Source organism: Rhinopithecus bieti, unplaced genomic scaffold, assembly GCF_001698545.2.
Source record: "Rhinopithecus bieti isolate Rb0 unplaced genomic scaffold, ASM169854v2 scaffold_6536, whole genome shotgun sequence".
Classification (NCBI taxonomy): Eukaryota; Metazoa; Chordata; class Mammalia; order Primates; family Cercopithecidae; genus Rhinopithecus; species Rhinopithecus bieti.
This window is the reverse complement of record NW_016805524.1, coordinates 1749988-1763204: the sequence shown is the minus strand read 5'-3', so window position 1 is coordinate 1763204 and position 13217 is coordinate 1749988. Positions and strand designations below refer to the sequence as shown.

At 39.4% G+C, this 13217-nt stretch overlaps 1 protein-coding gene across 6 annotated transcripts in view; it reads right to left on the bottom strand.

The window, feature by feature from the left end:
* LACTB2 (lactamase beta 2) overlaps positions 1–13137 on the bottom strand; it is a 35605-nt gene extending 22468 nt beyond the window's left edge. For all 6 annotated transcript variants that reach the window (XR_001885750.1, XR_001885751.1, XM_017872734.1 and 3 more), the window contains exons 1-3: positions 12773–13137; positions 5518–5681; positions 1488–1614 (exon numbers count right to left, since the gene is read on the bottom strand). Coding sequence is in view for 4 of the 6 variants with exons in the window: in XM_017872734.1 (XP_017728223.1) it covers positions 1488–1614; positions 5518–5681; positions 12773–12894 (413 nt within the window). In the remaining 2 variants the exon portion in view is untranslated. The remainder of the gene's footprint in view (positions 1–1487; positions 1615–5517; positions 5682–12772) is intronic.
* Positions 13138–13217: the final 80 nt, after the last annotated feature.

The window sequence follows — 13217 nt, the reverse complement described above, 5'->3', positions numbered from 1 at the left end:
TTTCCAATGTTATCTTCTAGAATTTTATAGTTTCAGATCTTAGATTTAAGTTCTTAATCCATCTTGAGTTGATTTTGTATAAGGTGAGAGATGAGGATCCAGTTTCATTCTCCTATATGTGGCTAGCCAATTATGCCAGCACCATTTATTGAAAACGGTGTCCTTTCCCCACTTTATGGTTTTGTTTGCTTTGTCAAAGATCAGTTGGCTGTAAGCATTTAGGTTTATTTTTGGGTTTTCTATTCTGTTCCATTGGTGTATGTGATTGTTTTATATTGGTACCATGCTGTTTTGGTGACTATGGCCTTACAGTATAGTTTGAAATCAGGTAGTGTGATGCCTCCAGATTTGTTCTTTTTGCTTGGTCTTGCTTTGGCTATGCGGGCTCTTCTTTGGTTTCATGTGAATTTTAGAATTGTTTTTTCTAATTCTGTGAAGAATGATGGTAGTATTTTGATGGGGATTGTGTTGCATTTGTAGATTGCTTTTGGCAGTATGATATTCACAATATTGATCCTACACAAACATGAGCTTGGGATATGTTTCCATTTGTTTGTGTCAGCTGACAAATATTTTGATGTAAAACTAACCTGATCAGTGTAGTGGGCAAGGCGAGGGGGATGGTAAAGGTCAAGAGCAGTGCAAGGTAATCCTGAAGCCTCTGTCTTAGAAGAATGAGTAAAGTCTTACATACTGAGAAAAGTGGATGTTCTGAGATCAGAAAACAGGTACAGATTGTGGGGGAGAGAGGAGTTCAGTTTTAAAATAACTGAGTTTAAAATACCATTTTGAAGCCCTCAGATAGGTCATGAGGTATGATTGGTCAGGCCTAAAACTTATTTAATTTTGGTATGGGTCATCTTTTGGAAGTGAGAATATGGGAAAGCCCTGAATTGAATTGATAGGTAGATCCCTAAGCCTCCTTAGAAGACAACGCTAATTTTTTAAAGTGTAAATTCCATTTTTCAAAAAAATGGTAATCATATGATTCAAATAAACAATTTAATAAAGAGTGAAGTCTTTTTTTTTCTCATTTCTCAAGCAACTCATTTTCTCTGCCCAGAGTAAGCAATGTTATTGGGTTTCTTTTGTATCCTTCCTGATGTACTCTTTACACATACCAGCACATATGCATAAATCTGCTGTCCGTTTTTTTTTTTTTTTTTGAGACAGGGTTTCACTCGGTTGCACAGGCTGGAGTATAGTGGTACAATCTTGACTGCAGCCTCCGCCTCCTGGGTTCAAGCGATCATCCCATCTCAGCCTCCTGAATAGCGAGGATTACAGGCATATGCCACCATGCTCAGCTAATTAAATTTTTTTTGGTAGAGACAAGGTCTCAGTATATTGCCTACACTGGTCTTGAACTCCTGGGCTCAAACAATCTTCCCATCTCAGCCTCCCAAAGTGCTGGGATCCTTCCATCCTTTTTTACGACACATATACACAGACCCTTCACCTTCCCTGGCTAAGGGACATTTACTTACCTTAGAGTGGCTCCCTCAGTCTTAATCACATCTCCATCTTTCAGATAAACATATTGTTGCTCTCCATTTCCTATAATTTCTTCTCTCTGAGGATTCCGTGGGAGTTTTTTAATGCAATAGGTAGTGTCTAGTCATAAAACATATAAAATATATTGATTCACACTTTCAATTATAATTAAGCCTTTTAAGAGATCAACTTTCACTTTTCAACTTTTAAGAGATCATTTCACAAGCTAACACTTGTGAATGACTGCATAAAATATTAACATTAAGAGACAACAGAATATGGGATGAATTACAGCAGGTTATCTCTGGGATGTAACTATTTCATATCTTTCAACCAAACAGCTCTTCATTCTTTCATGCCCCTCTAGGTTTACATGAAAGCCTCTATATTTTTCAAGTCACTCCTAGTTTATATAAAACATTTAAAAGTAGTTCTTCATAATCTCAGCTAACTTTGGCATCCCGACAAGTGTTGAAGAGGCAGTAATACAGAACCTGGAAACTTTTCTCTATCCAGGTGCCTAACATGTAGCAAAGGTGTCATACAGTAATTAATAACAAAAGGATGATAGCATGAGGTCCTTGCTATGAGTACTGAAATGAAGCCCCAAACCAGTGGCTAAGATATTAAACCTTTAAAATAAGCTTAATCTATACCACTCCTCACTGACACAAAGAAAATAAATTAATTAACCAATTAACAATTGAGTGCCAATTAACTAACCAGTATACTAGGTACACTGAATACAATCACTGTGATATCAAAGTTCTTAAAAGTTGCCCTGATTGGGAAACCAAAACTTACAAACACGAAACAAACAACTATATTTGGTCCCATTGAATGAATATTAAATGGACAATTTGGCTAATAAAGGCAGCAGGAGTTCAGAGAAAGGAGAGTTAGGAAAGGATTTATAAATATGATAGAACTTGAGGTGTGACTTACAGGAGGAGCAGGATGGGTAAAGGTACAGAGAAGGAGTTGTAGGTAAGGGGAACTGCATTAGAAAAGGCATTAAGTCCAGGCATGGTGGCTCACACCTGTAATCCCAGCACTTTGGGAGGCCAAGGCGGGCAGATCACGAGGTCAGGAGTTCGAGACCAGTCTGGCCAATGCAGTGAAACCCCATCTCTACTAAACATACAAAAAAAATTAGCCAGGTGTGGTAGTGTGTGCCTGTAGTCCCAGATACTAGGGAGGCTGAGGCAGGGGAATTGAGTGAGCCGGGGAGGCAGAGGTTGCAGTGAGCCAAGATCGTGCCATTGCATTCCAGGCAGAGCAGCAGTGTGAGACTGTCTCAAAAAGAAAAAAAAACCAACCAACCAACCAAACAAACAAAAGCATTAACATGAGAATGAACATGACATATGTCTGACAACATAATGCTATCAATTTTTCTACTGCAAAATACTGGCTGGGAAGAGTGGAGATAAAGTTGGATAGGTAAGATGAGCTCAGATCAGAAAGGGTCTTAAATTACCTTTTACAAAATAGAAGAATATAAACTTTACCATGTGTAATCACTACACATTCTTTAGTAAGACAATGAAATAGTGTTAACTCATGATAAATATGGCGGCTGTGGGTAAGGAGACCAAAAGGAGATCAGAGAGCCCAGGAGGGGAATGACTGCAATTTCCCAGCTGGAAGGTAATGAATATTAGGGTTAAGATGGTAGCACTGGAAATATAAAGGCAGAAAGAGATACTTCAAAGAAAAATGGACAAGGTACAGGAATCTGCTAGTTTGAGGATAAAGGAGACAAACACTGAAATAAAAAGAAAAGAAACAACAACAAATACCACTTCCCCTTCCAACCCCAAACTCTATTATTTTGAATCTTGGAGGCCAAAGGAAAATAATGATATGCTTTTCTGGGAACTGACATCATATAACAAGATTGAGATATTGAGTTTTTTTTGTTTTTTGTTTATAAGCTGTATAATTTTATCTTTCAGCAAAGAAATGGAGGCGTTACATTTCTGCTTATGAGACCTTTAGTAGACAATTTAAAAAAATCGCAATTATATCAAAATTACAAAATGAATGTCATACTATAACTTTGTATCTGTTTTCAAACTTATGTGCAAATATAAATGATAACACTTATCCTATTTGAGTGGTTGTTGGAGCCTGGGGATGGGGGAAATAACTGCAAAGCAGCACCAGGGGACTGTTTTTGGAATGGAGGAAGTGTTCCATATCTTGACTGGAATGGTCACGTAGGTATTCATGTTTGTTAAAACTCACCAAACTGTTCACTTAAAATGGGCATATTTTATGTACGTAAATTAAAGCTCAATAAAATTGATTTATGAAGGAAAAAAGTGGGCTACAAATATTTTAATTTTCAACCGGAAAATCTGAAGAGTTGGCTGAGGTGACAAAGCTAATGAAGAAATCACAGAATAGTTTTTTTTTCCCCGCAAACAGGGTTTCACTTTGTAGCTCAGGCTGGTCTTGAACTGCTGGGCTCAAACTATCCTCCTGCCTCAGTCTCCTGAGTAGCTGGGATTATAAGCACACACCACCGTCTCTGGCATAAAATAGTTTTTTAATTAACAAGATTTAATAGGTAGATTAAAAGAAGAGATAAGACAAGATTAAAAGAGGTAAGACAAGGAAAAGTCAGACTGAGAGATTATAAGTTCCTGTGGTATACAGTCCCCTTAGATTGGAAGAAAGGAGCTAAGAGGGTAAGGAAGCTTGTTTGCTAGTTTTTTTTATAACTGGCCGCCTGGTGATATTGGGTGTGGTAGCTGAGATGTCCCAATTATTGTCACAAGGCCTAAAAAAGCAGATCTTTACAAATGTTTAAAAATACTAGCTCAATGTAAACGAGCATGAATGTTCTTGACCTCCTTACTATGCCCTGAATGTGCCAACCACACTCTCATTCCAGCATCTTTGCTCTTGCAATGCTGTTTGCCTGGCAGGCCTTCCTGCCGGGAGCTTGCTCCTTCTCTCTGTCCACTCTGGATGTAACAGCCCTTGCCCTTCTCCACTTTACTCTCTCTTCCCTTTCTCTTCTTATACCTTTATTTTCCTGCATAGCATCCACGATGATCTGATCTATTTTTTTCTCTTTTTTTTCATTCTGGTGCCCAGGCTGGAGTGCAGTGGCACAATGATGGCTTACTGCAGCCTCAGCTTCCCTGGCTCAAGCAATCGGTCCACCTTGGCTTCCCGAGTAGCTGGGACTTCAGGTGCATGCCACCATACCAGGGAAACTTTTGTACTTTTTTTGGAGAGACAGGGTCTTGCTATGTTTCCCAAGCTGGTCTTTAACTCCTAAGCTCAAGCAATCCACCCATCTTGACCTCCCAAAGTGTTGGGATTACAGGCATGAGCCACTGCACCCAGACTGATCTATTATTTATTTACCATTAACGTCCCTACTGGAATAAAGCTCCATGAGAACACTGTCTGTTTTGTTCAGTGCCATACCCCTTGTGCCAACAACACTGTCTGACATACAACAGTAAAAGGAATATTTGTTTAATGAATTAATGAACGAATCTAGGTATATGACGGTGGGATGAGGAAATAAAGAGATGGAAAATATCAGTAATGTATAGGTTTCAGGGACAATGAATTATCAATACAATGATATCTTCCCTGAATTTCAGCATATCTTAGTAATTGCCTTAAAGTTACAGAAGGCCTGAGATAATCTGTTAGAATGTGAACAATAAGAGCACCTACCTCACAGTATCCACATAAATTGTTTAGTGCAGTGTCTGGCACAGGGTAAATGCTCAACAGTTGTTGGTTATGATTGAGTCTGAATAGTAACTCACAGACTAAAGTAAAATTGAGGATTTGAAACAGAAATCAGGACTTTCCGTTCCTCCTTTGTTAAAACTAGGCACAATATTCAACAGTCTCATCAATTTCTAAAAGTACCATTTAAAACTGAGGCATTTAGTAAATGGTTTATAGACTACTTAGCTCTGTAACTGAAATAAATTATTCTCCAAACATGGCTTTCCTCAATGAGCTTAATGAATGTTTTCTGTTTACCATTACTGATGCTTTTACAAATATCTCCTATGCCTCCAGAATGATCGTGGTGCCAGTGAGTCACTACAATTTCCTGGATTGCTGTGTTAAATTCAGTTAGAGCCTGCTTTAAACAGCTGATATATTCTGGAATTGCTGGTTCTCCAGTGTCAATGAGGATTCTCCTGAAAATTAAATGGAAGATAATCACACAATTGGAACGCTGAGTTGATATTAGCATTATTTTGTACACAGATAATTTACATTAAAGAAACTGCAAAAATTATTTTACTTTCAACATGCTCAAAAACCAGCTATGTCACTTCAGCTTAACTACAGTAATCTCACCCTAAGTTTTCTGAAAAAAATTAGAGCTAAATATAAGTCTAAACAAGGAATAATAGCAATAATCTTGAACATTTACATAGCAATTAAAGAAAACATGGCACCATTCCAAGAACCTTACATATTTTAACAATTGCATTCCTCATAACAACTGGTTAACATAGATATTTTATCATTATATTTAGAAGTAACTTGCCTAGGTTACTCTACAGATAAATGGCAGAAACATCTTTCAAACCCAGGTATTCTGATGCCAGAATATGTGCTCTTATCTATCTGCCTTTGAGATCTCATATCTCAGTATATTTCAAAAGTTTTATAGATATAAAAGATTTTGATTCAATGGCATCCCTAAAGGAACTAGTCTTTGGCACTATATATAGAACTTATCACTGAAGTTTTACATTAGCACCCTGACACATGAAAATGAAGGCTTTAGTGAAGCATGGGAAAAACGTCTGAGCTATTTTCATTCTTTACTTAGACAACCCAATTAGCTGTTTTTTTTTTTTTGCTTGTGGTTCTGAATCTTCCTTATATTTTGTTTGCCCTTCCTCATGATTTCATGAAGTGGCCTTTATGAAGTTTTGCTGAACTAAGGACATCGGGGTGACATGTGCCTCAAGATCCATTTTGTTTTTTTTTTTGGAGTCAGTGTCTTGCTCTGTCACCCAGGCTGGAGTGCAGTGATGTGATCTCGGCTCATTGCAGCCTTGACCTCCTGGGTGCAAGCAATTCTCCCACATCCACCTCCTGAGTAGCTGGGACTCAGGTATGCGCCATCAAGCCCGGCTCATTTTTGCAGAGATGGTATTTCGTCATATTGCCCAGGCTGGTCTCTTAACTCCTGGGGTCAAGCAATCCTCCCACCTTAGCCTCCCAAAGTGCTGGGATTATAGGCGTTGAGCCACCATGCCCAGCTCAAGATCCAATTCACAAACTTCTTTACTCGTGGTGTTTCACAGTAACACCTCACTAATTCATGGTGGCTGACAGATTAGCCTCGATGAAAAGTATGAGTTATTCATTCATTGATCAATAACTGTTTATGGATTACATAATGTGTGCTACAACTTTGTTCCTGCAGTAAGCAGGACAAAACAACCCTGCTTACATTCAACTGTTGGTGAGAAGGGGAACTGCATATGACTGGAAATAAACAATAAAAGTAACACACAATAGAAAGCATTTTGCAAAGCATTAAAATTAAACAGTGAGTAACTGGATGGCTATTTTTTATTGGTTGGTTTGTTTCCCTAACCCTACTCCCTGAGACCCAGAGCCAACAAAAACAAACTGGCCTCTCATAAGGGAGGAGGGCAATGGCCTCATAGCCCATTGGCTTCTATCTGCACCCTATGTTCTGTAGCACAGTAGATGTCCTTCAGAAACACAGTGTTGAACTGTCCCATCCGCAGACAGGAGCCCAGGTGGTTACATTGGACCAAGGGGGCATTTATTATAGGGTTCTGTTGGTAGTTGAAATATAAGGAAGAGATGGCTTAAAGAACATTTAGAAGGTACAATCAACCAACCAACAGGATATTTGTTAAACAACTAGATGTGGAAGGAGGGAAACAGTTGGCGATTCTGAGGTTTCTAGGTGGGAGGATTGGTGTGCCATTAATCAAGAAGGTAAACCCTGGAGGGAGCAAATTTGAGATGAGTTTGACTTGGGTCAGAGAGAATTCTGATGCTATTCCTAGCCATCTTACCTCGCTTTTTTTCCATAGCAAAAAAATGTTATTACACATTATTACCATGTAACATATTATGTATTTACATATTTACTTGTTTATTGTCTATTTCCACACCCAATACCACCCTACAAATTTGAGTCCCTTCAGGGCAGAAAGCTTGTCTGTTTGGTTCAAGGAATTTATGGATTTATTTGTTTATCTATAATACATTGTACTGCACTTAGCACTGTGGATATTTAGTCATGCTAAATTAAAAATACACAAGACTATAATACTATGATACCTCCAATAACACTCTCTAGCCCACCCATCCTAGATTTTGGCTGCCTCCATGCTTTTGGGGTTATTTACCACAAATTCCTACTGCTCCTAGAGTCACTGGGACTATTTTTGTGGGTCTTCTGGTCCTCAGAAAGAATCCTTCCATGCTTCAGGTAAGACTCAAATTTTTTCAATCCGTCAAGGCCCCACCACTTTTAAAATTATTTCTTAATCCTTGCCTTCCCGTCCTTCCAAGAAACTCTGTTTTGAAATGTCTCATAATCTAAAAATGAATATAAATCTCTGTAATTTAAAGACCAGATCACATCACACTGACCAAAAGTTATGACAAAATTAACAGGGTTGATACACAAATTTGATAAAATCTAGTAGCAAAGAAAACAGATCTTTTAGAATGCCTGTGCTGGTTGTTTGCAGGTGAAAGTTTGAGTGACCATTTGACTGTGGTACTGAAGAACATGTTTCTGGGCCTCCAGTTTTAGATCTCTTAATGGCCCTGTCTTTGTCTAACAAAATTAGAATTGACAAAAGAAGGGCTCTCAAAAGAAAGAAAACAGAAAAAAGTTCTGGAATTAATATAATCTATTCAGAACAAAGGAGGGGTGTCTAGATGCTATCAAACCTAAAACATGAGTTTGCACCAAGCTTTGAGGGAAAAAAAAAAAGTCACACTGATAACATATTACATTGACACAGCAATTTAAACCATTTGGAGCTTTCATATTTACTATTTCTTTTGATCCTCATATCAACTCTAGGGAGGAATTATTACTTTATTAATTATTTATTTTAAGAAAACTAGTCTTCAGAAAGGCTAAGTGATTTGCTCCAGGTCATATAACCAGCAAGAGGCAGTGCCAGGAAGCACTAGATGTTCAGATACAAGGTCCCCATTGAAAACACTGCCTCTCTAGCAGAAGGGGATTGCTTAGGTTAAGTGCTTAGAATCATTCTTTATGTGGAATAAATAAAACTTCAGCTGTACATTTGAAAAAACTGTTAACAGTTTTGACATTGAAAAAAATGTTATTAGTTTCTCCCTTAGCAAACAGTTACTCTAACCATGATGTCTGTGAATAGTTATAATAGATGATTGGATAGTATCATCTCCACATGGGCTAGCTGACTTTGTTCTTTTTGGTCAAGACAATAATATCCTATATCTTAGGAAGTCATTTTGCAAATGCAAATTATGCTAATCAGGGGCTCAAGAGAAGAGTATAGATGAATCTGTATAGGTCTATGAACGATTTATTCACTAGAGCAAAGTGTCTGGCACACAGTAGGCACACAATAACTATTTGCTACACGAATGGAGAAAAAAATTTTCAATTGATGGAAAATTAGTAGAATCAAATTCCTTGTTATAGGTATTTTATATCAATATTAAGATAGGTATTAACTGGTCTCTATTTGCTGTCACTCTTACAAAATCATTAGATATTTTCTGAACACTTACTATGAGCCCAGTGTTGTCTAGATGTTATGAGGAAAGCAGAAGTGATAAAAATAATAGCTAACACTGTATGTTTTCCATGTGCTAGAACTTGTTAAGTACTTTTCATATATGTTTTTTCACTTAAATTTCACTGAATCCTCATAACATCTAATGAGGTAGATACTATACAACATTCACTGGGTTGTATCACACACCTGAAGCTTAGAACTGTCTTGTTCAAAGTCATATGGCTAGTAAATGGCACCAGGATTCTAACCTAGGTAACCAGAGTCCAGAGTTTTAATTCTATTCCACTTGACTGCCTTTTTCTATTATCAGCCACGCTATCTGCCCACAAAGTATGTACAATTTTGATAGGAAAGGTTAAAATTGCAGCTTTTAGAGGTTCTTGAGCAGAGGAGGAAAGTGAAAATACTGGACAATTTGGCTGTCATTTGTTATTCAAATGCTTATGGAGTGCCTATGTACTAAGCATCACAGTTAGGTCTAGCAGTGTTTTAGTGAAATTCATTTGGCATTCATGGGCTGATCAGATGAGAAAGGAAGACCAGCTAAAACTATAGTTATCCAGCAGTCTTGGAGTCATTACAGTGAAAATTAAGAGAACATGTGCAGAATGCTCATTCATTCAGCAACTATTTAGTGTTCTACCTGTACTATGTATAAGGCTCTGTGCTAGGTGCTGGGGATATAGCCATGAATACGCTTTCACTGAACTGATGTTATAGTGGGGTATGAAGGTGTGGAAAGACACTAAGCTTCTTGCACAAAAAAATCATTTCATTATCATTGAGATAAGGACCACGAAAAGTATGGAGTGCTTCTAATACAGTCTGATGCATCAGGGAAGACTTCCATGAGGGAATGGTATTTCAGCTGTGCTCTAAAGGATGAATGAGATTAGCTGGATAAAGAAGGGAGGGAAGAGTGGAAGAAAGAGGAAAGCATGCATGAAGGCCCTGAGACAGGGTACCATAAACCTCATCTGAAACACTCTAAGGCCAGCATGGCTGGAATGGGAGAGGTTTGACAGGAGCCTGATAAGACTGATGGAGGTCAGAATACATAAGGCCTTCCAATTTTCATTCCTAACATACCACTCAGGCTACATAGGGAAGAGTGGATTGGAGAGAGACAGAAGTAGTCGTACAGAAGCCAGTTAGGAGGCTATTACAGTAGCCTAAGCAAGAGTTGTGCTGGCTTGGACTGAGTGGTAGCAGGGGACATGAACAGATCTTCATAATGGCTTGGATATGCAGTAGGAAGCAAATAAATGTCTGGGAGGGTATTTAGGCATTTCCTTTGATGGTTTTGTTTACCAAGATATGAACAACTGGAGGAGGACCTGGCAGTTTTCTGGGAAAAGTTATGAGTTCAGTATGGAAAACACTGAGTTCCAGACAGCAGTGAGTTATGCAAATAGATTTAAAAGTTGGCTACTTAGTCTGAAGATCAAGTTTGGAATTTGAACTGGAGCTATATATTTGGTAGTTAATAATAAACAGATAATAAAGGTAAAGCCAAAGAAGTAGATGAGATCACCTAGAGAAAACAGTAGAAGGACATGAGAGATGAGGATTACATCTTGAATAACTAAAATCATTAAAGATTTGGTAAAGAAGGTGACTCTATCAAGGTGAAAGAGAAAGAGCAGCTCTAGAGGTAAGAGGAAATCTGAAGAATGTGGTGTTGGCAAATTAAGGAGGGAGTGGTCAATGGTATCAAAGCACTGAAGTTCAAGGAAGATGAGAACAGAAAAATACCATTGAGGTTAGTGATACAAAAGCCGCTTGTGATCTTAGAACTGTTTTGTGAAGCGGAATGGGTGGATACCAATCTCAGAACATCTGACAAGAGGTCAATTAATATTAATTTCTAGCCACCTTTTACTGTACAAGTTTTACTTTATACAGTAGCATCATCTACACTTATTTCTAGCTCAACTATACAGACTCTCTAGTTCAACTATATGGAGAAATAATTTACATAGTGCAAGTAATTCCACTGGCCATTCCACTCCATTAATTTATGTGAGCAACAGTGTTAAGTAATTTAAGACGGGCGACTATAAATCTGTTTTTCCCTCAGTTAGTCTTTAAGTCTCTTTTAGCACTAGCACTTTGCTATGTTGAGTGTGATTCTAGTGTTTAAAGATACAGTGTGTATTTTTCGTACAACATAGCCCCTAAACACAAGCCAATTTCTTCATCTGGTTTTCAAACAGAATCAGCCATCTGTTTCAACGCTGGAAAAAAGGCAGGTTGTGCTGAACTTACTGAGACAATACACTCATCTCCAACATGGTGTTCTTGTAAGAGACTTTCCAGGGTAATTCTGATAATATGCATCTTTTGTCTGAGGTATTGACTAGTTTAAGATGACACACCGAAGAGAGACCGCCTATGAATTTACTTGGTTGAGGGACTCCCAGCCAAGACAGACTGTAACCTAGAGATCTGGCATTTTTCCTGCTTAATTCTCTATCCTCCTAGATTCTGGTGGTAGCCTAAACCTTTGGTAACTACCTGACCCTGCCTTGTTTACTCTGAGCTTAATCTTTTACCTGCCCACCTTGCAGGTCTGCTGCTTCTAAAATTCTTATTTACTGGAAAAACGCCAAACAGTAGACACTTCCAAGGAAAACTCAATTAACTGTACTCACTAAATCGTTTTTAGTAATCAATTATATTTTAAAATTATTTATGTCTTGACTGCACAATTAAATTCTATGCTCAAGAGACTACATTTTCTTGGTTCATCCAGTAAAGACTACAAAACTTGCTAAATGCCTAAGACTTACTATGCAGTAAACCAAATCTCCCATTCCTGTATAATTTCACTAAAACAGAATGCAGTTAAACAAGAGCAAAAGTATCTTCTTAGAAATACAGGTGTGTTACTGTGTCTGCAAATTTAACTCAAACAAGGTCATACACAATTGAAACAAAAAACTTCTCCAAATTAGTTACATCAGCTCCTCTTAGGATCCCACAGGCTACAGACAACCAATTTGGAAGCCAAGAGAATCCTGCCCTCTGCTGCTGAGTTGAGGAAATCGCCTTAACATAATTAATCGCTTTTGAGAAGGGAAGTTACACTCTGGGCAAAACACCAGTTAAAGTCAAGCGAGCAGAGTAAACGCTTTCTTGGACTCTTGACATCCGAATTTTCTCAAGTTTAAACACGCACACTCTGGCATTCAAACATCAAGCAGAGTAAATCGGGTTTCAAAACAGGAAGTTTCTTTCTTTCTTTTTTTTTTTTTTTTTTTTCCATTTCTCGCTAGAGAGCTATCACCCGGGGTGGTCGTATTTTAGCTAGCTTCGAGATCCGAGTGTCTTGCGTGCAGTCCCGGCGGGCCGCTAGGCGCGGGGCTGCCCTACTAGGGACAGGACGCGGCGCTCTCCACTGCCCGCACACCCGCGATCAGTCACAGCCCGGGCTCCGCGGCCTGCCGCGTACGTTGGGGAGGTTGGAGAAGAACGTTTACCTGGGGCCGGTCCCCACTAGGTAGGTGTTAGTGCCCTGGAGGGTCATGGGACCCGGGTTACAGCCCAACACACGCACGACTCGATTGGACAGCCGCTCGACGCGCTGCAGTATAGCAGCCATTCCCGCCTCAGCCGGCGCCGCAGTGTTGCCTATCTGGATACTCCACTGCGGAACAAAACAACGGGCCGGGGACAGCGAGTAGCGTCCTTGTGACGCCGCGCAAGCCGGGAGGGAGGGGATTGGCTAGCGGGGACGGGGGCGGGGGGGCAGGTATCATGTGACACCACGGGTGAGGTGGGGCGGGGATCCCGCAGCACGGCCGGGGGCGGAACCAGAGGTCACGTGATGCCGCGCGGGCCGCGCTGGCAGTGGTGGGAAGGCTGGCGCGAGGCGTGAGGTGGAGTGAGGCGAAGCGGGAATCTGGCTCTGTCACGGGGGCTGGT